At 29.7% G+C, this 27,584-nt stretch overlaps 13 protein-coding genes across 13 annotated transcripts; 8 read left to right on the top strand and 5 right to left on the bottom strand.

Moving 5' to 3' along the window:
* Positions 1–70: 70 nt before the first annotated feature.
* GO595_006958 (uncharacterized protein) lies at positions 71–502 on the top strand (the record flags this gene model as incomplete). The annotated part of the gene is made up of 1 exon (XM_067920368.1): positions 71–502. The coding sequence occupies one exon, from the start codon at positions 71–73 to the stop codon at positions 500–502; it is 432 nt and encodes a 143-aa protein (XP_067772477.1).
* Positions 503–569: 67 nt separating this feature from the next.
* On the bottom strand, positions 570–1,151 carry GO595_006957 (Septum-promoting GTP-binding protein 1; the record flags this gene model as incomplete). Its single annotated transcript, XM_067920367.1, has 1 exon — positions 570–1,151. One exon carries the CDS (start codon positions 1,149–1,151, stop codon positions 570–572), a length of 582 nt encoding a protein of 193 aa, XP_067772476.1.
* Positions 1,152–1,486: 335 nt separating this feature from the next.
* Positions 1,487–1,942, top strand: GO595_006956 (ubiquitin-conjugating enzyme E2 36-like; the record flags this gene model as incomplete). The annotated part of the gene is made up of 1 exon (XM_067920366.1): positions 1,487–1,942. One exon carries the CDS (start codon positions 1,487–1,489, stop codon positions 1,940–1,942), a length of 456 nt encoding a protein of 151 aa, XP_067772475.1.
* A 221-nt stretch (positions 1,943–2,163) lies between these two features.
* GO595_006955 (uncharacterized protein) lies at positions 2,164–3,150 on the top strand (the record flags this gene model as incomplete). The annotated part of the gene is made up of 1 exon (XM_067920365.1): positions 2,164–3,150. The coding sequence occupies one exon, from the start codon at positions 2,164–2,166 to the stop codon at positions 3,148–3,150; it is 987 nt and encodes a 328-aa protein (XP_067772474.1).
* Positions 3,151–7,094: 3,944 nt separating this feature from the next.
* Positions 7,095–7,445, top strand: GO595_006954 (uncharacterized protein; the record flags this gene model as incomplete). Its single annotated transcript, XM_067920364.1, has 1 exon — positions 7,095–7,445. The coding sequence occupies one exon, from the start codon at positions 7,095–7,097 to the stop codon at positions 7,443–7,445; it is 351 nt and encodes a 116-aa protein (XP_067772473.1).
* Positions 7,446–11,513: 4,068 nt separating this feature from the next.
* On the top strand, positions 11,514–12,320 carry GO595_006953 (uncharacterized protein; the record flags this gene model as incomplete). Its single annotated transcript, XM_067920363.1, has 1 exon — positions 11,514–12,320. The coding sequence occupies one exon, from the start codon at positions 11,514–11,516 to the stop codon at positions 12,318–12,320; it is 807 nt and encodes a 268-aa protein (XP_067772472.1).
* A 406-nt stretch (positions 12,321–12,726) lies between these two features.
* GO595_006952 (uncharacterized protein) lies at positions 12,727–13,893 on the bottom strand (the record flags this gene model as incomplete). Its single annotated transcript, XM_067920362.1, has 1 exon — positions 12,727–13,893. The coding sequence occupies one exon, from the start codon at positions 13,891–13,893 to the stop codon at positions 12,727–12,729; it is 1,167 nt and encodes a 388-aa protein (XP_067772471.1).
* Positions 13,894–15,963: 2,070 nt separating this feature from the next.
* On the top strand, positions 15,964–16,251 carry GO595_006951 (CMGC family protein kinase; the record flags this gene model as incomplete). The annotated part of the gene is made up of 1 exon (XM_067920361.1): positions 15,964–16,251. The coding sequence occupies one exon, from the start codon at positions 15,964–15,966 to the stop codon at positions 16,249–16,251; it is 288 nt and encodes a 95-aa protein (XP_067772470.1).
* Positions 16,252–16,328: 77 nt separating this feature from the next.
* GO595_006950 (uncharacterized protein) lies at positions 16,329–16,847 on the bottom strand (the record flags this gene model as incomplete). The annotated part of the gene is made up of 1 exon (XM_067920359.1): positions 16,329–16,847. The coding sequence occupies one exon, from the start codon at positions 16,845–16,847 to the stop codon at positions 16,329–16,331; it is 519 nt and encodes a 172-aa protein (XP_067772469.1).
* Positions 16,848–17,890: 1,043 nt separating this feature from the next.
* Positions 17,891–18,448, top strand: GO595_006949 (Clathrin light chain; the record flags this gene model as incomplete). Its single annotated transcript, XM_067920358.1, has 1 exon — positions 17,891–18,448. The coding sequence occupies one exon, from the start codon at positions 17,891–17,893 to the stop codon at positions 18,446–18,448; it is 558 nt and encodes a 185-aa protein (XP_067772468.1).
* A 5,325-nt stretch (positions 18,449–23,773) lies between these two features.
* On the top strand, positions 23,774–24,493 carry GO595_006948 (RibD family protein; the record flags this gene model as incomplete). Its single annotated transcript, XM_067920357.1, has 1 exon — positions 23,774–24,493. One exon carries the CDS (start codon positions 23,774–23,776, stop codon positions 24,491–24,493), a length of 720 nt encoding a protein of 239 aa, XP_067772467.1.
* A 327-nt stretch (positions 24,494–24,820) lies between these two features.
* On the bottom strand, positions 24,821–25,174 carry GO595_006947 (uncharacterized protein; the record flags this gene model as incomplete). The annotated part of the gene is made up of 1 exon (XM_067920356.1): positions 24,821–25,174. The coding sequence occupies one exon, from the start codon at positions 25,172–25,174 to the stop codon at positions 24,821–24,823; it is 354 nt and encodes a 117-aa protein (XP_067772466.1).
* A 259-nt stretch (positions 25,175–25,433) lies between these two features.
* Positions 25,434–26,612, bottom strand: GO595_006946 (uncharacterized protein; the record flags this gene model as incomplete). Its single annotated transcript, XM_067920355.1, has 1 exon — positions 25,434–26,612. One exon carries the CDS (start codon positions 26,610–26,612, stop codon positions 25,434–25,436), a length of 1,179 nt encoding a protein of 392 aa, XP_067772465.1.
* Between the last annotated feature and the right edge of the window lie 972 nt (positions 26,613–27,584).

The raw sequence follows: 27,584 nt of genomic DNA, 5'->3' as shown, positions 1-27,584 counted from the left end.
TTCAATTTGAGAAAAAAAGATGTGACGAATTAAAATTAATTCAATTATTTAACTATGTTTGTTCAAATATATGGAAAACCAACGCAAGCTGAGAGATCATGTTCAGCTTTTACAGACTATGTTTCAGGACCAACTTCAGGCAATGACGAATGTCATTGGTAATATACAAAATTTTGCACATATTGATCCCAAAGATTTTCCACCAGGAATTGCATATACAAGAGATCAAATTCCAAAAGATGCACAATCTATTATAGAGAAAGCTCTTATTATAGATAAACTCATTGATGAAGCCAATGAAACTACATATTTAGGCAAACCCATGGCTGAAATCCTTGAATTGTTGGTACTTGAGTCCAACGAATATGAAGAAAAACTATCGGAACTTGATGAATACAAGATCAAAGGTGAGAGGTGGCTCGAAAAGATCCATCAAATGATGGGCTTTTTAACATCCAATACTCCTTGGTACAATGATTTTAGTGAAGAAGAATCCGAATAATTTTGATGAATATATTTATATAGAACATATTTTTTTTTTGATAAAATTTCGAAAAAAATTATTTTTTTTAGAAAATTATGACTGGCTTGCTTGGGTCCTCGACCTTTTCCACTTTTAAGTTCAGTCCGAAAACGGAACCAATTACAATTTGGAACAGTTTCTTAACGTTAATTGAATGAGTGTTAGAACAATAAACCAGGGGTGCCCCAATAGCCGCTGCGAACTTCTTTGCTTTGTTTGTAATGGCAATTCTTTCTTGTTCGGGGAGCTCGAAGTATTTATCGAACTTATTGCCGACTAAAAAGACGCGTGCTGTTTGGTTGCATTGGTATGCTGCTTTGTACCAATCTCGAAGTGCTGTTAAGGATTTGATATTGGCTAAATCAAACATGAAAATCATGGCATGAGCTCCTTCACAGCAAATGTTAAGCATGTCCATAAAGTTCTTTTGACCACCAATATCCCAGATGACAAGGTTAACTGGAGTGTTCTTAACTTTGATGGTACGCTCTAGAAATTGGACACCTAGTGTGGCAATGTAGTCTTCACTAAATGTGCCTTTGCAATACTTAACCATAAGTGAGGTCTTACCAACCATTGTACTACCAATAAGAGCGATTTTCACGGTGACAGTCCCTTCGGCTGACATTTCTTTTTGTCACTTTTAAAAGTGTCATTTGATCCGAAGTCACTTTTTGAAAACTTCTTCAACGTGATTTTTTCTTTTTTGTTTAAGGCAACTAACAATTTGTGAATATTCCTAAAAAATTAGTTTAAGGATGATGAATGTTATGAAATATTTGGAATTTGTCCATAAGATAATCAAAAATTAATAACAAATGAAAAAGAATCTAAAAATAAATAATACACTGGGCGTTCAGTCTTATGGCTATGATCTTTGTAGGAAACATTTCTTTCACCAACTTTTATGCTTTTTTTAAAGTTTTGCAAAAGCCATAAGCAAAAAGTGACACATTGGTTCTGATGAACAGTGATGTGAGGATTGCCCGAGAAATAAAAGAATTAGCAACATCACCGCCAAGTGGAATTACTGCAAAACCATATCCAGACAACAATCGATATTTTGAAGCAAGAATTCTTGGACCTGTAAATTCTCCATATGAAGACGGATTATTTAAATTAGAAGTTTTCTTGCCAGATGGATATCCTATCACTCCACCAAAGGTTAGGTTTCTTACAAAAATATATCATCCAAATGTTGACAAAATTGGACGAATTTGCTTAGATATTTTGAAAAATAAGTGGACTCCTGTATTAAAAATATCAACAGTTTTATTATCAGTTCAATCACTACTTTCTGATCCAAACCCTGAAGATCCACTTGATACAAATGTTGCAAATCATTGGATTAAAAACAAAGCAGAAGCGGAAGAAACTGCCCGTAAATGGACTAAAGAGTATGCAAAGTTTACAGATTGAAGAATCTTTGTTTCGAATAAAATAGATTTTTTAATTTAAACGTCTTTTGCTTAACGTATTCCATATAATAAACGTCCTCTTATGTAATGGCTGATTGTAGATCCACAGCAACCATTGTCATTTTAATTGTTATACAATGGACATTAACTTCAATTTTCCCAGTATTTAATAAGGAGCTATTTTCTTTTGCTCCTTTTCCTTTGTTCCTAACTTTATTACAAATGATTCTATCAATTCCAGAAGGATTACTTGCTGCATGGGTTAATTTAGGTTTCCCTAAATCAACAAGATGGCTAATTCCACCAAAAGAAATTATTTGGCATCTTATCTTCTCTTCAATGACTTATGGAATCATGATGTGCTCCAATAATCTTGGTATATTTGTTTCAGATGTAGACTTCACTGTTATATTCAAAGTATCAGGTGTTGTTTGGCAAGGTCTTTTTGCTGCCATATTTTTAAAAGAAAAAATTACACTTTATTTTGTTGTATCAGTTTCATTTGTAATTGTAGGTACTATTTTAATTTCTGCTAAGTTCCAATGGTCTACAGACAAAATGCCATCATTTGGACAATTTTTGTTACAATTTATTTCAATTATTTTCCAAACCTTTTCATCTGTTTCACTCAAAAAATCCATGAACATAATCGAAGGGAGTGAAAGAAGCATTTCATTATTAACATTTTTAGCATGGCGATATTTCATTGCCTGTATTCCAATTACATTTTTCTCACTTTATCTCGAACCAGGCGCATGGATAAACATGGGGAAGATACTTACATCCCAAACCTGGTTATTTATTGTCGTTGGATCGATCATTGGTGAAATTTTCCAATTAGTTAATTTATCTATCACTAAAAAGATATCAATGATTTCGGGTATAATATTAGCACAACTAAGGTTTGTTCCAACCCTTATCATTTCACACTTAATATATGGCGATACACAATGGACATTGCTCCAAATTTTCGGAACAATTTCATTATGTTTCGGAGCGTTTATTTATTCTTTTTCAGGATTTTTGCTCTCAGATAAACAAGACAAAAAGAAAAGACATCACAGACATCATCATCGACATCAAAAACAAGTTGAACAAGAATTACTTTCGATTGAAGAATCAAATAACGAAGAAAAAATCAAAATAAATGTTGAAGAGGAAGATGAAATAGAAAAACATTCCTCAAAAAGTAGTGATGAAGCTGAATAATGTATTTTAATATATGTAAAAATGTGTTTTGATTTTATATAATATTTTATACTTCTGTTTGAAATTAGTAATAAATGTGAACGTTCATTATTATTTATTATTAGTATCAATTCATCGAAAAAAAGTATAAAGTGCTCTATCCTATTTTTATAAAAATTCACACAATTTTCATAGATATTAAGTATTTAAAGTCAAAAACCTATATCATAAAAACATAAATATTTTTCTCTCAATTTTTCAATTTTTTCACGAATTTTTTTGAAATTTCATTTTTAGCTGAACCAAAAACCTTAATTACTCATTATTAAAGAATGATATTCTGCTTAATATTAATTAATAAATGTTTAAGTTATTCAATATGCATTGGTACATCAAATGAGCAATGCAAAGAAACATATGCTGATAAATTTTACGAAATCAAAGATTTTGATCCAGATGAATTGAATAGTGGTAGCACTTTATATGTTTATGGTGATGCTAGTTCCGTAAAAATTTCTTTTGTTAATGCTCCACTAGAATTTGAAATCATAGGAATTTCTGGTAAAGACAATATTGAACCTATAATTACATTTGACATTGGAAACATTAACGCTATAAATACCATTAAATTAAGAAATATTGTCATTATAAGTGTGTCTGAAATTGTTTCATGCGTTAAAATGGATATGAATAATGTTATTTTTAAGAAAGGTAATCAAATATCAAAATGTGTACTTGATTCTACTTTTACTGTTAGTGATTCAAAATCGCTTATTTATTTTGATTCTATTACTTCTGCAAATTTCATCTTAACAAGCATTGATAAAGATATTACTTCTGATATTACAATAAACATCGAACATTTTCAAACTACTTACCTAACGCCAACTTTCTTTATTGGACCTAGAATTACTATTTCAAAAGATATCAAAGAAAATGCTGAAATAATTCTTTCTGCTTATTCATTTTCAATCAAACCATACAATGGGAATAATAAAATTTCTTTTAAAACAAAATATTCATTCACAAAAGTATATTTCAAAGATATCACTTCTAAATATACATTTATTCAAAAAGAAAAATTTGGTTTTCATGAATCATTTCTTTTTGATTTAAAGCTTAATGGAGGAATAGTTTCTTTTCCAAATGATTTCCAAAAGTCATTATCATTTGGAATGCCTTCAAATAAAGTGTTAGGTCCAATTTTCAATATTATACAAAAAGAAAAGTCAACAATTGAAATTGGAGGATTAAATGTTCCTGCTTTAATTGCAAATATTGGTAGTGCTGGAATTAATATAATAACAACATCAAGAGAATGTGGAATAACAAATAGTTTGATATTAAAATCATCAAGTAACTCAATAAATTCTCAAATCACAGAACCTATAATTTTTTATGCAAATGAAGTTAAAAATTTGGAATTAAATTCTGATTTAAATTCTAATAATCAGTTAACTTTAATGGTTTCTTATTTAGACATACCAATCTCTTCTTCAAAAAATGTGAAAACCAAATCTATGAATATTAATATTTTAAGTAATAAAAACAAAGAATCTAATTACTTTGACTTAATTTCCGGAGGTACTATAACATTAGAAATCAAAATTGAGAAGACTGGTAAAATAATATTACCTAATATTAATTATAAAGCTGAAATTCCTTATGATTCACATAACTTAAAATATAATTTAAACATAAATTTAAATATGGATAAATCAATTCATTTTGAAGAGTTAAAGAAAAAAATTAATATTCCTTTAAATCTCATGTGCGCAAATAAAATTCCTCAAAATGCATTTAATTATAATTTTATAAATGAGGATGCTGATGAATTTAAGGAAATTACAGAATTCAAAATTGAACATATTAACAATCAAGATTGCATTCAAATGATTATGAAAAGTCTTCCTGCTTCTATTCCTGAAAAATATTGTTATGGTTCAAAATGTAATGTTAACAATAATGATTATGTTCCTGTAAAACTCACTGAAATTACAAATCCAAAAAGTATAATACATAAAGGAACAAAGAAAATAAACTTTTTATTTAATGAATCATTAAAAGATTCAATAAAATTATCTGAATTACCAAATATCAATACTGAAATATCAATAACATCATTGATAAAAAATGAATTAACCATTGATATAGATCAAACTGATATTCAACATATTAAAAAACTTAGAATTGAAAATTGTTCTTTAGATATTAATTTTAAAAATATAATATCTAATAAAGATATTGAAATGAAGATTCCATATGTAGAACTTATTAACAATACTATCAAAGGAAAACTTTATGAAGATAATGTTTTGTTTCTAGGAAAAGAAGTTTTTCTTGATTTTAAAACTTTTGGATCACTTACAAAATCAGTGTATAATAATTTAGGATTACAATCTACATATCCAATGTCTATTCAGTTTAACGATAATGATATTAATATTGGGACGAATTTAATTAAGAAAGAAAAACATAAAGGAATTATTGAATATCAAATTTTAACAGATTCATTAAATAATAATGAAGTCACTCTTTCTCAAAATAGTGTTAAATTTGATGGATTCATCTTAAATACTCAAGCATTAAACAAAGAATTAACTTTGAATTTTAAAGGAAATTGGGAAAATTCAAAATTTACTAAACCTTTAATAATTAAAGGAAATAATCTTAAATTTGTAGATATTACAAATAATATAAAGTTATCATTAAATGAGGTAAATGATGCTTCTTTTTCTTTTAAATATGATAATATTAATTATTTATTAAATGATCCAATTACAATAAATTGTAATAATGAGAAATTCTCTTATCGTGCAAATAATGGAATTATTAAATATACTGAAATTAATTTTATAAAATGTAATAATATTGAATCAAGCTTTATGGAAAATTCAAAAATTAATAACAAATTAATTACTAATAATATTAATGTAATGGAATCTGATGAAATAATATTTGGAGATTTAATTATTGGTAAAAAATTATCACTTAAAAATACCAAAACATTAAAATCTAATTATATTGATATAAAAAATGGAATTGTTGAAATTAATTATTCATTCGGTTCATTCCCTTTAATTTTAACCAGAAATGGAATGACAACTCCAAAAGAAATTATATTAAGATATGAAGGTAAAGATAAAATTACAGATGACTTGCTTAATTCAATAAGCTTTGTCTATTGTGCAAAGAGAAAAATATTTTCTATACAAAATTGTAATTCATATAAAAAATTAGTTACATTTAAATCAGATAATCCAGAACTTAATGGAAAAAATTCAAGAATAAAACCATTTTGTACATCTTACTTCCTTAAGGATGAAAGCGAATTGCAAAATTGTCTCGGCGTTATGATAACAGATGCACAACCAAATGAACCAGAAGTCCCTGATGAGCCTGATGTGCCTCAAGAACCAGATGAACCTGGAAAGAAAACTGAAGAACCAGAAAATCCTCCAAAAACAGATAAATCATCCAATATAACAAGTCAAATTACCAACAATAAAAAGGATCACAGCAAATTTTCAAGAGTTGGATTGATTGTGGGAATTATAGCAGCTCTTGCTGGGATAAGTGCCATTACAGGAGGTATAATCTTTTATATAAAAATGAAAAATGGAAATAACTCAAATGAATTTATTGATACAAGTTTATAAAAACTTTTTTTAGAAAATGCATTTATAATTTTTATAAACATAATAATATTCTCATAATTCCACAAACTCGTTTACACATAAAAATTGAATAACAATGTGATACATATTTTTTTTTGAAATTATGATGATTTTAATAATCTCTTGTATAATTACGTTCAGTAGTTATGTTTTCTTTCTTAGATATGAAGCTATAAATGTGTTACATTAGATATCTTTTTTGTCAATTTATTTTTTGAACGTAAATAATAATGCAACGAATATTTTCATTCAAATTTTCTTTGTCAGTAATTTTGCCAAATAATTATCATGAAAGGAGGCAGGTCCAAGAAGGAACATTATGAAATGCATCCTGAGGCAAGAAAAAAGTATGAAAGACGCGACGAAAGGGACTATCCAGATCCTAGAATGAGACCAAGCAAAGCAATGCTGAATAAAATGGATAATCCAATCGAAATGGAATATTATGATTATTATGATCAAGAAGGGTACATGAGCATGAAAAGTTTAAAGAAGAAGCCAACACGAATGGAAGATCTTATTCCATTTTTCGAAATTGATTATTCATTACCAAAACAAATATTCACTGCAAAGGAACCAGAAGAAGCATCTCTCGCTGCAGATGGACAACAAAAACCAAAGGCAAAACAAGCTAAATAAATTGTCGAACTAATAATTTTTATTTTAAATTGTTGAAACAGCCAATGCGCTCATTATCACTCCCACACCGACGACAACATCAATTTTTTTTTTTTTTAATATTTCAGTATTTTTCTTCATCAGATTTAAATACATTTTTTGGTTTCTCAATAAATCCAATTAAAACAGCAAGTGCAATTAGGGTAAGCCCAATAACAGAGATTGAAATTTCCCATGAGCTATATGAATTCCATTCTTTAAGCCAAAAAATTCCAAGAATTACCCCAACAATTATTTGACCGAAACATACAAAGTTTGCGCCACCTGCACCAAGTTCTTTAATAAGAAACATCATACATTGAATAGATATTCCAGAAGCAAAAATTCCTAATATTAGAAGCCATATCCAATCAATAACATCTGCTCTAACTGCACATTTATGCATATTATGAGGACCAGTACAAATTAGAGTAAAAATCAAACAAAAAATAAAAGAACTTAAATTTTGGATCAATGAACTTATGGTTATATCAACAAGTGGCGTTTTGTATTTTAAAAATACTGCAGCAGCACCAAAAAGAGACATACCCATAAAAATTAAAACATAACTTATAATGGTATCATTTGTTGTGTTTGGTGGTTTTGTGAAAGAAGGAATTGCATTAAAAGAAACACCAATGAATGCACATCCTAAAGCAGAAAATTTAAATCTGTTGAGTTTTTCATCAGCAAATAAAAAATGGGAAAAAATTTGTGAAACAATTGTCGTGAGTGGTCTTGAAATCTGAATAATTGCTGATTGACACCATTGTAATGCAACAGCAATTAATGTATGTGGAATACCAAGGTTAATAAGTCCTCCAATTAATAAATATATATTAATCATTTTGAAATTTAAATGAGATTTTACTTTATTAAAATAATCTCTTTCGAATAAGCAGCGAAATATTAATATAATTAAACAAAAACAAAATCCAAATAATATCCTGTACATTACAACCAACTCAGGTGTGAAAGATCTTAATGCTAATGAAGATAATGCTGAAGAAGCTCCAAACGAAACAGTACAAACAATAAATGAAATTGCAATAGTAAGACTGCATTTCATATTAAATGCATTTCCAACTTATATTTTTTAATTACAATCGTATGCTTAACTTTTTCATTAATCATCTAAGAAATCTTAAGGTTTTCTATAATTTTTGATTAGTTTAATATTAATTGAGTAGTGCTTTTAATCAAATTATATAATTATTTTTGAACGAGTGCATCTTAATATATATAATAATAATTCAAGTTATTTCATGTTCAAATATTAGTTAATTCACTTAATTTAATAAAGAACATTATAATTTTATAACATTTATTATTATATTCTATTTCATATCAAAGTTTTTTTGAACAAGTTCAACAAGTTCAATTTCATATTTAATTGATCTTTAGCTTTTCGTGACATTCTTTTACTTTCGAATATCTTTTTTGTCACGTTCAGTAAGCCCTCCAAAGCTTCTTTTCCATTCTCTACGATCTTATTCATTACGTTTGACAAAAAGCATTTCTCAGGAATATTCTTTTTGACCCATTCCATTTGTTGCTTTTTTGTCGAATTATTAATGATTTCAGAAAAACTCACAATATTTTCCTCATCAATTTCATTAATACCGGCTGAATCAAGTAATGTGCCGTCCACACTTCGAAATGTGCCACAAAAATCATTTATGGAAAAAACCGCTTCTTCGACGGTTTCGAATCGTGATGAGTATTTAACTCTCTCATTAGAAAAGAAGGCAACAGGAAACAGATTTTCGATTTCATTGTAACATATGTTAAAGTATTCCTTACAGTCAATAAATCCAAAGTTAACATTTTTGTCGCCAGAAAATATCTTTGCAACTTTGCGCATTAATATTCGAAAGTCTTTAGTGCTTCGATACCAAGTATTTCCAAATATTAAAATATTACATTCACTGGTGTTAATGAACGAATAATATGAAATTGGATTAATTCTATGGATATGGGAATGTGAAAAATTTCGATAATACGATTGAGTTTCAATAAAATCTGTAATTGAGTCTGCTGTTCTTGGAAGTGTATATTGAATATATGTTTGATTTTGAAATTCTGGAAAATATAAAAATGTAGGAAGCCCGATTATTGAAAATTTGTCGCAAACCCACGAAAAAACATCACAGTTGATGTTCAAAAAATGAATGTTTTTAAATCTTTTTGCAGCTTTGGAAAAATGTGATTGAACATATTTTGAAAAAAATGATGTTGGTGAATAAAAATTTGCAAAGACAGTGTCATTAGATAAAATCAACTTATCCCAAATTTCTCGTGTTAAATTCAATTCTATAGAAAGAAAATGATGAAAAAACAACGAAAGCATTGGATTGAATACAAAAAGTGACAATTCATGAAACTAAAAAATCGAAAACAGATATCTAATTTTGATAATGCAACTCTTTACGTACATGAAATTTTATTTGTTTTTCAGGTCTATTAATCAAAATCTGATTTTCAGATTTGATTCAACAATATTGTTTTTTTTTTTTTTATTTTTGCAAAAATGTGATATATGATGATTAGAAAAATGTTTAATTTATACATGAACTTGTTTTTACACAATTTCTTTTGGTTATTAAAAAAATTGAATAAATTAATTGATCAATTTTTTTTGTAAAGGACTTTATGCAAAAAAGATTTTTCACTGAAGAGTTATGGCAAGTTTGGATTTTATCCCATAGATAAAGATTTTTGAATTCTGATAATGCATGTATGATTTTAAACAATTTTGAAGTTTAATGATAAAAAGTTTCTTGCATTTAGTTGGGCTGTTTATTCATGATTTTACAAGTATAGTCCATGAAGTAATTTTGAAATTAAGAGATCTTTTTTTTATGTTGTTAATAATATATTATATTTCTTTAGTTTTACACAATGAAAAAATAATGGAAGTTCGTTGTGCAGAATTTTATCTATTAACGACGTAAAGAAAGTGATGGTCTTATTTAATACATAAGCATTGAGTAATATGTACAACACATTTGTTTTTAACATTCATGTGCATTTTTCAATAATTAATATTTGCTTGTTTAAAGTCTTATATTTGCGGATATTTTTATTCTTTTTGGAAGAATACCTTATCACAGTTTTTGAATGATTATTCAATTATTCTTTATTAAATTAACGTTCGACCATATGTACCTTCGGAAAAAAAGCATTTTTTTTGGCCAGAAAATAAGATTCATACTAACTTTTATTGTATTCTTCTTTACATCTGAAGTTATTCTTTCTAAATTAATTCCATACCCTCAAAAAATAAAACGGAAAGAACAAAAAATAATAATTGCACGAAATCGTATTCCTTCAGTTCCATCAATTTGCACAGATATCAATTCCATACTAATCACTGATGATATCATTTCTATAACATATCCAGAATTACCAACTCAAAACAAAAATATTTTTAGCTTACATTTCGCTCTAAGAACAACATGGCTTAATCAGCAAATTTTCTTTCCAATTGGTAAAGGGGAAGTTTTATCAATAGATAATACCACGTATCAACTTCGATTTTTTTTGCCTGTTCTTGATTATTATGAAGGCGAACTTCTTTGTTCATCATCCGGTATTAACGTATCTGAGTCATATGAAGATTTTAAGCCATTTATAAATTCTGCTTATAAAGTTCAATTATCAACTACAAGATTTGCTAATTCCACCGAATATTCACAATTAAAATGTCACCATAAGAATTCATTTTCAAAGCGTTGGTGCGAATATCAAAATTTAATATTTTTTAATAATCATTTTTATTTTTTCTCGCCTGCCCAATTTCGGTATCCCGAGCCATTTTTAGTACCAGGAGCAAGAGCTCCTCCATTTGACAAAACCATTGATCGTTTTAATTCGGAACCCATTGTTCTTAATTTCAAAATTTCACAGTTTCCTACTAACTTCAAAGAAGTCACTGATTTTAGTTACATCTATGGGACATTTCATAACTATTATATGCTCTGGCATTTTCTATTTGATTTTAGTATCCCATTATGGAATCATATTCAATTATTAAAGCCGAATGCAACCATGAATAACAGTCAAGTCTTTGTCCGTAATGATGGCGTCTGGCTATTTCATTGTGTTGCTAATATTTTCTCACACAAAGGCATCCAAGTGCTGTCGATCGTTAGAGACACACTTTTGTTACGACAAGGAACCGTTGGCATTGAAAAACTCGAAAAGAACCCCGACCCAAACCGCGATTCCAATCAAATGATTTCATTCAAATATGAAGTTAACCGCCAAAATGCTATCGGCTTTCGTGATGCTGTTTTAGAGAGTTTGAAATTCCCTTTAAATGCCCGGAAAACTAATGAAAGCAAACTATTAGTGATAATGATAGACAGACAAACTAGTCATCGGCGTATTGTCAATCAAGATGAAGTTGTGGAATTGATGAGAAATACATGTGATTTTTGTGATGTGCGATGCATAAAATTTGAGAGCTTAAAGGTACAAGAACAAATTAGTTTGGTTTCAAAGGCTTCTGTACTTGTCGGGCTGCATGGAAGTGGTCTCGCACATGTAATGTGGATGCATGAAAGTACAGATGAATTTCCGACATATATGATTGAGGTTTTGCCGTTTGGTTATATTTGCAGAGATTGGTATAAAGTAGCTGCAAATGCTGCTGGCGTGAATTATTATGCGATAATGAATAAGAGGGCGCCATCAAACTCTTCTTCGCAATTGATCACTTGTTTTAATTACCCAAAGTTGTGTTCGGAAGTTATATGTCATGATAGTTTGAGAGATCAATGCGTACAGCTGGAATTAAAGACTTTCAATCAAACTTGGTCAAATATAGTAAGTGAGCTAAGGAAAAAACTTTAAATTATATTGTTTAGTAAAATATTTATGCTTTTATACTTTGAAATAAGTTTGATTTTACTCAAAAATAATTTGCACATGATATTAAAACGAAATAATTTATATAAATATTTCAACATATTGAACCAATTCTAATAAAAAATGAAATAATAATCCCCTTTCATTCATTATAAACATCAATCATAAAAACATTTTAATTAATATTTGAAAATACTTATAAAAATCCCTAAGTCTAGTTTTGAAATTTGTATTCACATTATACTTTTAGTAACAATGTTTTCATATGAAGCAGCCAAACTTTTTTGCTGAAACAAAATTCGTAATTCATTTAAAACCAATACCTCTAATAAAAAATATTTTTAACAGTTTCATGCCATTAAATATTATATTTAGAATTCTATCACATTATTTATTGAGATAAACCTTCAGATTCGAACTTCTGTATTCCGACTTCACGTGATTCTTTTCGTTCTGGGTAGAAAGGGAAAACGGGTTCAGTTTCGTTTCCATGTGCAGGAGACATTGGCAACAAAATTTCGTTTGGTTTGAGAGGAGTCTTTTGCGCTCTTTCCCAATACATCTTTCTTGTTTCATCGAATCTTTCAATAGCGTCATTTGAAAATGAGAACCTTCCATAGTCCTTATCAGCCTTACTTTTATCAGCTATTGTATGGAAGAGTTGATATGAAAGAGCTGATTCAGGTCTCTTAATATGTCTCATTGACAACTTATTTGTTATCCAATCCCAAACAATACATTCTCCATTCGCTAAAATCAATGAAATAAAATGTTCGGCTATAATCGAAATAAGATACATTACCATTGGGATTCGGTTGATACAGAAACCGTTAAGATAAATATTTGCCGATAGAACGATAGGCGGTTTTACCGCTGTAAAAGCCATTGATGTGATAACCGATGTGTTCGAAAAGACGTTATGTTCGGGTGACTCGATAATTACGCGCACAGGTGCGTAAAGAACTATGTCTTTAATAACAACAGTAAATGGAACTCGAAATATAGTGAAGTCACATGAAAGAGAAATATCATTCGCAAGAACAGTTGCAATTTGAAGTGATAAAGAATTAGGAAATGGTGGTTCTTCTGTGACAGCTTGTAAAAGCTTAGGTGGATTAGAACCAAAGGAAATGGCAGTGAAATTGAGATTCTTAACAAAAAATGGTAATAAACCTTGTAATGTAGAACTTGCAATTGGACATAAAAAATCACTGTATGTATCAGTTATCATTTTGCTATATACGTTCTCAAAGAGAAGATTAGCAAAATGACAACTTTCACCTCCGCTTGCAACAATTGATTCATTAACCCATTTCTTGAATTGTTCTCTTCTCTCTTGGTCAATGAGTGGAGCTTTGAATCTACACCATGCTACAGCTATTTCTATAAAGAAGAAAATAAAGAAAGGAAGCTTGACTCCAATTGATAAAAAAAGGCAACCCAAGATAAACAATAAAACCCTTAAAAGGAAAAAATTATTGTAAATAAAGTAAACTACCTTTCCAATGCCATAATATTTGATTTCAATCTTTATTCTGTCCTTGAGTTCTTTTTCCATTTCGATTTTTGGAACATACGGGGTACCCCTAACCGCAGTATCGTTCCAAAAAAATGCAAAATTATTGGGAATCAATTCGCCCATTAATTTTTCCATCTGATGTTCCTAACATTCATCCATGGATGCAAAAGCTTACCAATATTGTGCTTTTAATACAGCCTTTAGATATAACTTCAAAATATTTAAAAAACGTTGCAACAGCGATTTTCCAACTAAAAAACGAAGCATATAAAGAAATGGAAAGCAAAATAGATAGGTCAGGTTCTGTGTATGATCGGCCTGATTATGTTGTGAGAGAATGTCTTCGCTTATCCAAAATTCAATTTCTTTTACAATACTGTCGTCAGGTTTCAAAAGGCTTTATGTCTGGTGATTTGGTAATTTCAGATAAAGGGGAGTTAGTGAATCAAAAAACAAAATTTGATCCTTTTATTACATCAACTTTATTGGTTGAAATCCCAACTTTACTTTGTCTATGTTTCACAGCCAAAGAAACAGTTGGTATTATAAACATTGATGAATTCATGCAATTTTCATCTGAAATCCTTTCGTATATTCAAACCTGTTCACATCTTTCGATCAACACCACGCCACCACAACTCACCATTTTTTCTGCCCCTTCCTTTATTCTTAATCAATGTCTCCAAAATTTGTTGAGTTTAAACACTGAACTATTTTTTGTCGAATTTTCAGAAAAATCGATTTTTAAGCTCCTTACACAAACAGCTGTACGCTCGTCAAGAGAAAACCAGTCAATTCTCTTCGATAATACCATTGAATGCATGTGCTCTTTCATTCAAGCTTCGCAAAGCGAACCTGAAAGAAAACATTTAATTGAAGATAATGAGTTCGTAAATGCATATAAAACACTTGTGAACGAAGTGATAAACCCATTGTTAAAGACTCACCCTGAAATGAGAAGTAAGTTTAGGTCAATTCTGTTCTATTCGAGATCTTTGAGATGAATTTTCTTGTTTTTAAACATTAAATTTAAGTATGTTTTTTTTCCAAAAAATTTGAAAAATACTGTTTTCCAATTCGGTACTATAAATTTTATAACATTACTTGTGTGAACATGCCAGAACCACATGATCAATCTTTGTGATACATAATAAAAAAAATTTTGGGAAGTCATTTTTTCTTAAGAAAACTTTTTCATAATTTTATGATCGTTTCTGTGCACAATTTGATTTTATCGTTCTTATCGCACGGTAGAATGAATTTAGTATTAAGATATTAATACCATACTAAATGAATAAGTTTTAATAATCATTTTATTAACGCCATTCTTCGATTGAAGTTCCCTTTCCTAAAATGTTATTATTTCCCGGGAATTCTTATTTTTTATTGGAAAAAATAAACGTATATCGGCCATGAAAATAACCGTCAGTGGCATTGAAAAAACCTCAAAAATGCCTACGTTTAATTTCAGAAATGAAAATAACAAGATATGAAAAACATCAAAAATTAGGCGAAGGATCCTATGGTGTTGTATATAAAGCAATAGATAAAGTCACGAATGAAATAGTAGCACTAAAAATTTTGAAATTGGAAAACATTGAAAAAGATGGCATTCCGTCTAATCTTCTAAGAGAGATATCAATACTCAAATCACTCTCACACATAAATGTCATATCTTTACGTGATGTTTGCACATCAACAGTGCCGATATATCTTGCATTTGAATATGTTGATATAGATTTAGCACGTTTAATGAATTTAAAAACACATCAATTTCGACCAAGCCTCATCAAATCATATGCATTCCAGATGCTCGCAGGTGTGTACTATCTTCACTCACACAGAATCATTCATCGCGATATAAAACCCGAAAATATTTTAGTTTCAAAAAATGGAATTTTAAAAATTTGTGATTTCGGAATGGCGCGATACTTTGCGGTCCCAATGCGGCTATACACTAAAGGGGTTGTAACGCCATGGTACAAAGCACCAGAACTAATACTTGGAAGTTTTTATGAATTGTCAATTGATATTTGGAGTATTGGTTGTATATTGTATGAAATGATAACCTATTCGCCGCTTTTTGCTGGCGATAGCCAGTTGGACCAAATGGTAAGAATATTGAAGGTCCTAGGAACTCCAACTGAAGAAGAATCTCCTGGATTTAGAGAAAAATTCATGAGGACATATAACGTAGAATTGCCTCATTACGAAGGAAGCAACTTAGCAGCAATGATGAGTGGTGCTGATCCTTTGTTAATCGACTTAGTTTTGAGAATGCTAAGATTTGACCCAATGAAAAGAATATCAGCAAAAGAGGCGCTTAACCATCCGTACTTTGATGGTATTATCCCGGAAATGAGGAGAATTTGTTTGGGAACAGAAGCGAAATTATAAAGAAATAGATTTGTTTTGTTTATTTGTGTTTGAACTGAACGATAGACAATTCTGATTGTAAACATTCAAAAAGTTTTCTATTCAAAAAATGCCTTCGATATAACATCAATTGGTTCCGAAAAAATAGCTTTGTTTCGCTTTTCATTGAACTTATTTCGAGCTCTACTCATTCGCATGTTATTGATTGGTGAAAGAACAAAACCAACAACATTATTGAATATAGACATTGTTACGGATTGCATAGCACCACTGAATGCACCAGTAGCAATACCATTTAAACCATTTCGAACCTCCATAAGAGCACCTGTTGCTGCACCGCTAACCACACTTCTGAGCCATGGAGTTTGAATATGTGGTGCAATGTATGGTTCAATTGTCGAACTTACTATTGACCACTTAGCCATTTCAATTCCATTGTTAAAAGAGTTGTATCCAAGGTCAGAAATAAATCCTTGTAATTTTTTGCCTGGTGGATTATTCATGAGAGAATGATAAGCTGATGATGCAGCTGTCAAGCCTTGTCCTACGATGAAACCATTTCCAACGGAATGGAAAAATTCATTTGAAAAATGTGGAAGAAAGTTGTTGTTGAACATTGAAATTGGTCGATTTTAGAGTTAACGTTCGATTCAGTCTAAATGTTAACGGTCGCATAAATGGCAAAAAGATTTTTATTCAAAAAGTGATATCCTCAATTTTTTCATGCAAAAAGTTTAACATATGTCCCAATCGTCTGCATCAGATTTTGCAAAAATTCTAGAAGAACTTACAGACAAACGAAATAAGCTTGCTGAGCGACTTAAAGACCAAAGTGAACAACTAGAAAATATTCGTAAAAAGAAAGTCGCAATACAGAATTTATTTGATAATCTAAAAAAATCACAAAGAGAGCAAATGCTTAAACTTGAAGAGCTGACAAATGTGGAAAGTCAAAAAATGAAAGAAACAAAAGAAAAATTTTCAAATGTAATCTCTATTCTGAAAAATGAAATTTTTACATATCAAGGACCACTTAATGAAGAAAAAGCTAATTACCAAATGGTTGCAGAACGTTTGAATTTTGTTGTTGAAAGAAGTGAAGAACATAAAGCTAATATTTCAAGAAGAATATCTCAAAACAGATACCAATTAAATTTGGTTAAAGCTAAGATGAGAGAAACAAATCAAAGGATAGTTGCTCTTCGGTCATATTTACAGGAAAGTAATCCTGAATTAACAAATGAAGAAATTTCCAATGCTAACACTCTTGAAGCAATTAAATTAAGTAATAGAAAACTTCTAGTAGAAACTGATGAAAAACAAAAAGAAGTTAATAAGCTTGAAAAAATATGTCGCCAACTAACAGATCAGAAAAAATTATTAGAAGATCAAATCAAAATGCGGCACCAATAAAGCCAACTTTTGGGTTGTTTAAAGGACATTATTTTCATGTTACTATATATATTTCCAATGTTGGGAATAGGAACTGCCGATACCAATTTTTTGTGTTTCTTTGTTCGAACACAGATTCTGAATTAATAAACTATTGAATTATCTACTTTTGAGCTAAAGACAACGAATTGATTGGGGCACCCTATTGTGATATGTCATTTTGCGGCGGTTTACAATGGGCGTTTTTGACGGTTTTCACTTTTCAGAAATGGAAGATATTTTGTCTGGAGGAGGAGCCAAATCTATTCCAAGCAATGGACCAACCGACGACCTTTTTGGTGGTTCAAATGGTGGGGCCTCAAATGATGATATTTTTTCTGGAAATCCAAGTACAAATGTTGACGATATGCTTGCAGGAACAAATGTGGATGATATGCTTGCTGGTTCAGACGATGATGATCTTTTTGCTCAGACACCAGAGCCACAGCAACCCCAAGAAGAAGAAAAATCATCTGCATTAGTTGAATGGGAAAAGGAGAAACAAATAGAAATTCAACAGCTTGATGCCAAAAATGACGCTGCTGATGAAGAAATGAAAAATAAGGCTAAAGAAATCCTTGCTAACTATCATTCCAAATTATCTGAAGCACAAGAGAAAAGAGCCAAAAATAATCTTGAAGTTGATCAACAATTCATGAGCGACCTTGAAAACGAGCCAAGCAACAAATGGGAAAAAGTTGTTAGCTTCATCGATTTCAATAGGTCAGATCTCCATCAAAGAGATGTTTCCAAAATGAAAACACTTCTTTTACAACTTAAACAATAAAACCAAAATTTGAGATTCTTTATTATTTCAACTTTTTATGACAAATATATATCAATTCTTTCTTTCAAACAAACGATATATCAAATCTTTCGAACATTGTTAAAGATCAGTACACTACAATGGAATAATATTCTGTTTTTAATAATAAACACCCAGATGTAATTGTTGACAAAATATAAAATCTCACAATTTTTGATGACTAAAAATGGGGTACCCCTTTCTATCGTTTCCCCCTAATTTATTTCGAGACAACATTTTTTTCTTGAATGCCAAAAACGACAAAAGTTGTCGAATTGTTTTCGGCAATAGAGAAATTTTTAGGTGATAATGGAGCAGGAGATCGAAAAGGGAATTTGTTGATTACTTTATGGAGAATTCAAGGTGAAATTTTATCAATGATTCGTAAATCACCAAATTCATTTTCACCATCAGCACTCCTCGGCAAGTGGGAACAATTTAAAAAGCAGGTTCAAAAAACTTTAGGAAATTTAGACCAAAATAAATCTGTAAATCAATTATTTACAGATCTACAAAGAATCATCTCAAGTACTCATGATAAAGCGCCAACTCTTCCTAATATTAAATCAAAACATAACAATTCTTATATCGGAATTAAAAAAACTGTAAATGAAATCCAAAAAATGAGCACTTCAAGAAACAGCGGGAATACGCAATTGCTGATAGATAAATTGAAAAAATTCTATGATGATATTCCAAATACATACTCATTATTTTTTCAGACCACTAGTTTAACTCGAGCTGAAAAAACTCAGGCACAGAACAATGTTAAAAGTATAGTATCTCAACTTATCAAAGTATTAGAATCACCACAATCTGAGATTTCTGAAATTACAATTCCTTCTGAATTTGATCAAATTTCAGATATAATTAAATCAGAAGAATCTAATAAGCGTTTAGTTTCACCACGTCCTCAAACTCCACCACCTATTTCTTCTTTATCCACAATTCCAAATTCCGAAAGACCAAAACGTAAAAACCTAAAATCCTCAACCAAAGTTCTTTCTACACAATCCCGAACACCACCAGCGCATACTCAAAACTCCAAACGAAAGGGTTCAATTATCTCATCAGCAATTCAATTAAACATACCCAAAACTAACAGTGCTATATTTCAAGAGAATATGTTACTTAAGAAGCCATGTTCACCATCACTCGAGAAGTTTCAACATGAGTTAAATTCCATCGAGAAAAAAGACGATAAAAACCACATCAAATACGATATCAACGCTCTATTGAAATCTATTGAATCCGATCTTCCACTTTTTGATAGCATTATATCTCTCAAAGAAAAAATTGATTTTTATAATAAAGAAATTGATTTATCCAAAAATGAGTTTCCTTTGGAAATGCAACTTATAGAGATCGAGGAAAGCATCTTAGAAATCACTAAAATGAATGAAACTGAGAAAAAAATTTATGAAACATCAAAATCCTTAAAAGCGATTAATAAAGAATTTGAAGGAAATAAATTCGAAGAAATCGACATCAAAAAATGTTGTGATTCGATATCTCAAATAATTAATGAAGTTTCATTATTTCAACCAGAAAATGTTTCAGATTTGGACGAATTCATTTCGACATTAAAATATTTCGAAAGAGAACAAAAAAGAAATAATGAAATGACATTAATATTAAACGAGAACAAAATGTTAAAACAAGACATAAAAAGAATAAATGAAAGTATTACAAATATAAACAATGAAAATGAACTAATTGTTGAACTTGAAAATGTTCAAAAGAAACTTTTGAATTATAATAAATGTTTTGATGAGCTCCAAAACAAGGAAACAATTGTTTTGGATGGGAAAAATGAAAATAGAGAAAGTTTGAATAAAATAATACATCAGCTTATACAGAAGGAAATGAAAATCCTCAAAGACCTGAGTTAAGTTGATATTTGCTGCATTTTTTATAATGTAAAATTGTTTTTTAATAAATTTTGTTCTAATTTTTATTGTATATTTAGATCTGAATATGAATTTCATATGTTCAATTATTAAATCCGCAAAGAATAAAAATCGAATTGGATATGAAATATGTGATACACAACTTGCACAGGTAGAAATTCTATTCCTAGAGGAACAAAAAATGGCTATAAAATGATACAGATGTGTATAAAATAACCTTCTCATGTCAAATATGGTTCGAATTAATTTTTATTAAAATCGATTTTTATTGAATATTAAAAAGAAATCTTAATATCTAAACATGTAAAAATATAAACTACAAATTCATGATAATCATATATATAAATTATAATAAAAAATTCAAAGTATATAACAAGTTATAGAATAAAATATTTAAAATTTAACTCTTTTTTATTTCGTTGAATAATTAATATTTGAATTTTTTTCCAAGTTTATTAAATTGCTAGTTAATAATATAATTTATATTATTTTCGTTAAGCTTTTGATTAAATTTTCAAATGACATTTTTTTTAGTCAGTTTTTATAAAAACATTTTCATTTTTTTTCAAGTATCACAGAATATCGAAACTAAAGTTTTTTTCTCAGTAAGAAACTTATTTTTATCTTCTTTGTTTTGTTTTAAAATCCAAAAAATGGATTATAAATACCAAAAAGGTAAATTCATTTATATATAATATAAAATCTTATATACACCTCCAATAATGATTTAGGAAATGGATATATATGATATGGGTATATTCAAATGGAATACTTAATAGTAAGCTCTTTCAATGCCAAACACTAAAGAGTACCCTAAACAAACCAGGAACATTTCCATGGAAACCCTGAAATTCTAAAAATATGGCAAGCATGCTTTTTTTGCAAATGGCAGCACATTTTTTAAAAAAGTAACACTCTATCGGAGCGGTTATTATCGTAATCACAAAAAGTTGTTTTCATATAAAAGTGACTTTTTTGCATTCTTCTCTTAAAACATAATAAAGTTAATGTTTCATTTGATTTTTGAAATTCCTTTATGCCACATTTTGATCATTTTTCATTTAAAAATCTGTTAAGATATCATCTTCTTTCTTTCAGTTTTTTGTCTGCTTCGACAATTTAAATGAGGGAACTATCTGTCACTTTTCATTAAAACATTGCGTTTCGAATTTGTAAGCTTATTTACCATTTTAACTGAATATTAACTTCATGAAGAAAATGTTCGAATTCAATGAAACTGTTCAAATTCTAATGCGTTACTTTTTTATTTTGGGATTTTTTATATTTTATGAAATCAAATTAAATATTTAATTAATAAATTGAAAACAAACGAAAAGAAAAAACAGAAAAATGTTTTAATTTTTCATAAATTCTTTTCAAATATTTTATAATGATAATTTTACATTAATAATAACAAATAAAAATGATTTTGATGATATTGAACAATATCAAAATAAAACGAAATTTATAAATATTTGTGAAGGAATTTAATTAATTCCAAATAATGCATTTTCATCATGGTCAACAGTTATTTCCGTGAATTTTGGTGATTCTATATCATCTATTGGAAGTTATGTCCCTCTAATAATGATTTCATTTCATCCCTATGATTTTATAATTCAAGTAAATCATAGCTACTATTGGTTGTGATCACTTTGAAAACAATGAATAAAAAAGACTCACAACAAACTTCTTTTGTCGAAACTATATATTTTATTTAATATCGCCCAAAATTGATCAATTGAAAACAACAAATTTTTTGTTTTCCCAAGCGTTAGGTTTCCCGTTCTTATTTACAACAACATCTAGTGATGCAGGAAAAGAAGCATTCTCAGGGAAATTTACATCTGTCAAATCAATTATGTTGAGCTCAGGCAATTGATCCAATTTAGCTTGCCATGTTGACTCCATCTTTGAGTTCCCTCGAAGATATATACAATTAAGTGACTTACAACTCGAAATCCAAGTTGGAAACATCTTCAAATTTGTGAATGAAAGATCCAAAAATTTAAGATTCTTAAACGCTGACTGACAAGGGTTGCATCTACCTAAGTCATTGAATGCTAAAGATAGGAAAACAAGCCCAGGAAAAGCATTGGAATTTAATGAATTGGGCCATTCACAAAAAGCATTAAAACTGAGATTGATACCATGAAGGTTCTTCCAGTGAAGTTCATTTGGAAGAGATGTAATATAATTATGTGATAAATCTAGTGAGATAACATGTTTGGGAAGTGTGGTTAATCCAGATGGAACTTCAGCAAGATTGCAATTCTTAAGGCAAAGGATTCTAACTTTGGAATATTTAGGTGAGTACTTAAACCCAAAAAACGGAATATAATTTCCGTTAAAATTAATAAAGGTTTTTTCCTTCTTATTACCTTTGTGCTTGAATGGACTTGGATTTGAGCTTTCCTTGGTATCATTTTTGGAGTCAGTTGGAGTCATTTTTGAATTATCTGAGGATTTTGATTTTTCTTTATCTTTGGAACCTTTAGGACTTTGAGACCCAATTTTCATCATTTCCTTACGAACACCTTGAGCCATATCAATTGAGTAAAAGTAATTCCATAGAGAAGGAAAAATTTGATAATCTGTTGATTTTTCCTTTTTGCTTTTCCTTATAGCTGCAAAATATTGTAGGTTTTCTTCGAAGATTTTTGCAGCAGTTTCGTTATTTTGATTTGGCTCATCTTTTGTTTGTTTTTTCATTTCTTCAATTCTTAAGTCTGATTTTACGCACTTTTTGTATGAATTTAACGGCCTACAATTGAAAACACTTTTTTTCATAAAGAATAAAGCAGACTGTAAACTGTCAAAAAAGATATCTTCGTAATGAGCAAAACAACATTAATTCCCGCTAATTTTATGTCGCTATTACTTATGTCGCTTACACTATGCTATTACATATGAATCTATTTATAAATTTGTTTTATCTTAATATTTAAATCAAATAAATCCCTTTTCATTTGGCAAAGCATTCTCAGGGCTAGATATCAATGTTGGTTATTATTTTTTAGTTGGGAACATTAAAATATTAAAAATAAGTACTATTCATGAAAACGAAATTTAAGCAAATTGTCTAACCAAATTTAATTTCATAAAAATAGTCAAGGTGTTTTATACATTATGGAGAAAATATGTCTTTGCGATCACATGACGATGATCATTTTAATATAATTTCTCTGGGTTAGTTGTTGTTTAAAAATAATCAAGCAGTACTATTTTTGACTCAAACACACATAGCCTAAATTCAGATCTGAATCAGGACAAAGATGAGCAAAAATATTGGATGATTTTTCTGAAGTTTATGACTTCCCACACTCATTGAAAACTTATCGTACGTTCACAATTAGTGCATTCAAAACTTATCGAAATTAGCAAAACATTTTTAGAAATGGAAAGACCCTACATTATCTGCCACATGTTAACCGCATTAGACGGTAAGATTACAGGACCTTATATGGATCATCCATATGCAGCACCTGTTTTGAATGCATATGATACAATTCAAAAAACTTTCAATTTCAATGCATTCCTTTGTGGTCGTGTCACTATTGACGAAGGTTTCACAAAATTTGAAAAACCTGATCTTGATGAAAATGCACCAAAAGTTGAAGAAGGTGATTATGTTGCAGGAGAAAAAACCGAAATTTACTTCTGTGCTGTTGATCCATCAGGGAAGTTAGGTTGGAAATCTAATAATTTAAAGTATGAGGATTATCCTGAAGCACATATCATTGAAATTTTAACAGAAAAAGTTACTAATCAATATCTTGCATTCCTCCGTAAGATGAAAATATCATATATCATTGCTGGAAAAGAGCATATTGATTGTGAGCTTGCTGCCAAAAAGCTTCTCAAGTTATTTGACATCAAGATTTTGATGGTTGATGGAGGAGGTATCATTAATTATTCATTTTTACAAGAAGGAATGCTTGATGAACTTAGTATTTTAATGGCACCAATAGCTGATGGTGAAAATAATACACCAACGCTTTTCGAAAAACCTGATTTTGTAACAAAATCTCAAACTTTCCTCTTCAAGTTAAAGGATGTACAAAAGATTGATGGTGATGGTGTTTGGCTCAGATACCTCGTTAATAATAAAAAATAATTTTACCAATTTTTGTTCCTTATTATTGTTAACGTTCTTCTTATTTTAATGAAAACGGTTTTGGTCGTCCTTTTTACGAATGACTGCTCATAAGACCCTTAGAATGAAGCGCATTCTCGCTAAGAAAATCAAGCAAAATCGCCCAATGCCACAATTTATCCGTGCAATGACAGGCGTTCGCCATGTTCAAAACCCAATGCGCCGCCATTGGAGGAGAAGGAAGCTTAACATCTAAAATGAATCAATAAAAACGGAAATGTTTTTCATATTTTCTTTCTTTTTAAATTCACAAAAAAAAGGTAAGATATATCTTCAGCTGAAAATTTTTTAATCAAAAAAAGGGATCATGCCCCAATCATAACCTTTAACGCCCCTCCAGCAACAAATTGTTATCCACAAAGCATAAAGACCAGGACAAAGAGTTATAAATGAACAGAATGCCAGAGATGATGGTGAATTAACTGTTGAAAATGGACCTATGTCAAGCACTGATGAAGCCCAGATGGTTACAAATGCAAAACCAAATACGAGAAGACCTATCATAATTGCCATTGATTTTTTGTGTGTTGGTGGAGGAGGATTACCTTTCTTGAACCAGTCGATTACTGTTCGAAATAAGGTTGATACCATATCATAAAATATGAATTTCCGTGTTTGTTTGGGGTTTCTTCCTTCTTTCATGTCTGCTTTTATAACCATTGCAACCGTAAAACAAAAAGTGCACAAAATTACCTTTTTTGACTTTGGAAAATTCTTTAAAATCTCCATAATTTTTAATATAAAGAACGACCAATTATTCATTTCTGTTCTCTCTATGATCACCTAACTGTAATATTCATTGATTTTTAATTTTTTTTTTTCGATCCAATTTGATGATACTCAAAAATATATTAAACGTGTTTATATATATTAAACTCAAAAAAGAAAGATTCAACACTTTTTACTTAAGAAATAGCGTTGATGATCGCAAATGTTCGATAAATGATTGTTTGTTTTTCATTCGTTCAATACTTTCAACACGTGCGAGCATTCCGATTGTTTCACTATTCATTCTGTTATTCTCCATGATAAGGTCCTCTATTTCTTTGGACAACTTAGCTGCAGCATCATCGCTATCATCTGCATTTGCTTTTGGTTCAACCGATTTTATAAATGCCGTAAGTTTTGCGTGCTCCTTTTTGAGCTTTGCTTCTGTCTTTTTTAAGCTTTCATAATATTCCGGCTTAATTAATTCTTCTGCTTCTTTTATTTCAGCAAGAAGTTTGATGACGGTTGGATCGGTGGAGCCGTTAAAGCTGTCGACCGTTAGTGTATCGGCTTTGGACTTTTTCTCTAAATCTTTGATTTTGGCGTTGATTGCTTCCAACTCAAGCTGCATCTTCTTCTTGCGATCAGCAACTTCTTGTAGCGACTGAAGTTCTTTGTCGAGTTCGGCACCTGCTGCAATTGCATCATCTCGTTTCTTTTTTGCTTCGTTAAATTCAATTTGTTCTTTTGTTTGTGCTGACGCTTTAGGTTGTTGGGATTTCAGCTCAGCATTCTCTTTAAGAAGTTTTTCGTTTTCGCTTTTAAGAGTTTGAAGCATTTTTTCGTATTTGGATTTTAATAATGCTTTGGCATTTGATCGGGTTGGTGTTGTTGTTTGACTTGATTCAGGACTTCCTGGTGATGATGGCTTCTTGGACTTTGATTGGATAATGGATTTGATTGCTTTTTGCGTTTCAGATGGTAATGTTTTAATTCGTTCGAGGCCTTTAGCTTTTTCAGGGCCTTTTAATGAATATAAAATTAATGTATGTATAAGATCAGGAAGTGCTGTTGGAGAAGAAAGTCGTGCAATTCCTGTGCAATCAAATGTGCTTTTAAGTTTAGCAGCAGCAAATGGTTCTTTAATTTTCTCTTGGATAGATTTGATATTCTTGAGGCATGTGTACCAATCATCCTTTGAATGATCAACAGTTAGTAATTTTGATGTATCAATTTGACATGTATTTTGAAGTTGATTAAAAATAGTGGCAACAGCAAAACCTTCACGAAGGTTGTTGAACGAAGGACAGTTCTCCGGGGTTACTCCTTCAAAACTATAAATCCAAGGAAGAAGAGAATCATTGCTGGACATCCAATAAATGACGATCAAAACCGCTGCATACATTCTTTAAACGGCTTCTTCTCATTGGAAGGTATATTGTTACATAACAAATAAATATTTTTTCAAGAAATAATATATCATTCTTATGTCATGTTTAAAAACCACATGCTACAAAAAATAAACAGCTTGATAATTATAATTTTGATAATAAAATTTTACGATTATATATTAAGGACTCTTTAGTTTCAAATACTATTGAAGAGCCTGTAAATATATGTATATAAAAATTATTTCAAAGTATTCATTTGCATTAACACTTTTTATGTAGCTTAATATTTTTTCTATCCATACGAATGAAATATACAACAAATATTAAAAGAATTATTGTTATTACTACAGCATAAACAAAAACAATAAAATGATTTGATTGATTATATTTTTATTTGCTTTGTTTTCATTCTGATTAATATTTGTATAAAATCCAGTGAAATATTCAATTTATGCTGAGTATTCAACTACTCTATATTAGTATATGTTGAGCAAAATGCAGAAAGAGAAATAGGCTTCGTAAAAATAATATCGAGAGTAATTGTTTGTGTTATTACATATGTAAAAGTACTATTGTATGAAAGGTGTAAAATCGTATGAATATGAGAATGTGTGAGTTTGTAATGGATATTGATTGAGTTCATTTAACAGAGGTACCTAATACTAAAGGAATTGTAGTCTCCTTTAATAAAAGAATTTGTAGAAATGAATCCTCCCGTATTGCTTGTGCATTTTCTCCCATTGTTATTTTTTCCAACTGAAGACAAGCATAAAATGCACTACACTAAAATATTATAGCAGATGATGGAATTGTAGAATTTGATAATGAGGCACATCAAAAAGTGCATATACAAGATATTGCTCCAGATTAATCGAATGTAAGAATGTTTATATGCGCAAAATATAAAATATATATCAATGAAAGAAAAGTATCGATGAAAATTTGATAATACG

Source organism: Histomonas meleagridis (genome assembly GCF_020186115.1).
Source record: "Histomonas meleagridis strain 2922-C6/04-10x chromosome Unknown contig_51, whole genome shotgun sequence".
NCBI lineage: Eukaryota > Parabasalia > Tritrichomonadida > Dientamoebidae > Histomonas > Histomonas meleagridis.
The sequence above is the reverse complement of the archived record's forward strand: the minus strand, read 5'-3'. Positions and strand labels throughout refer to the sequence as shown.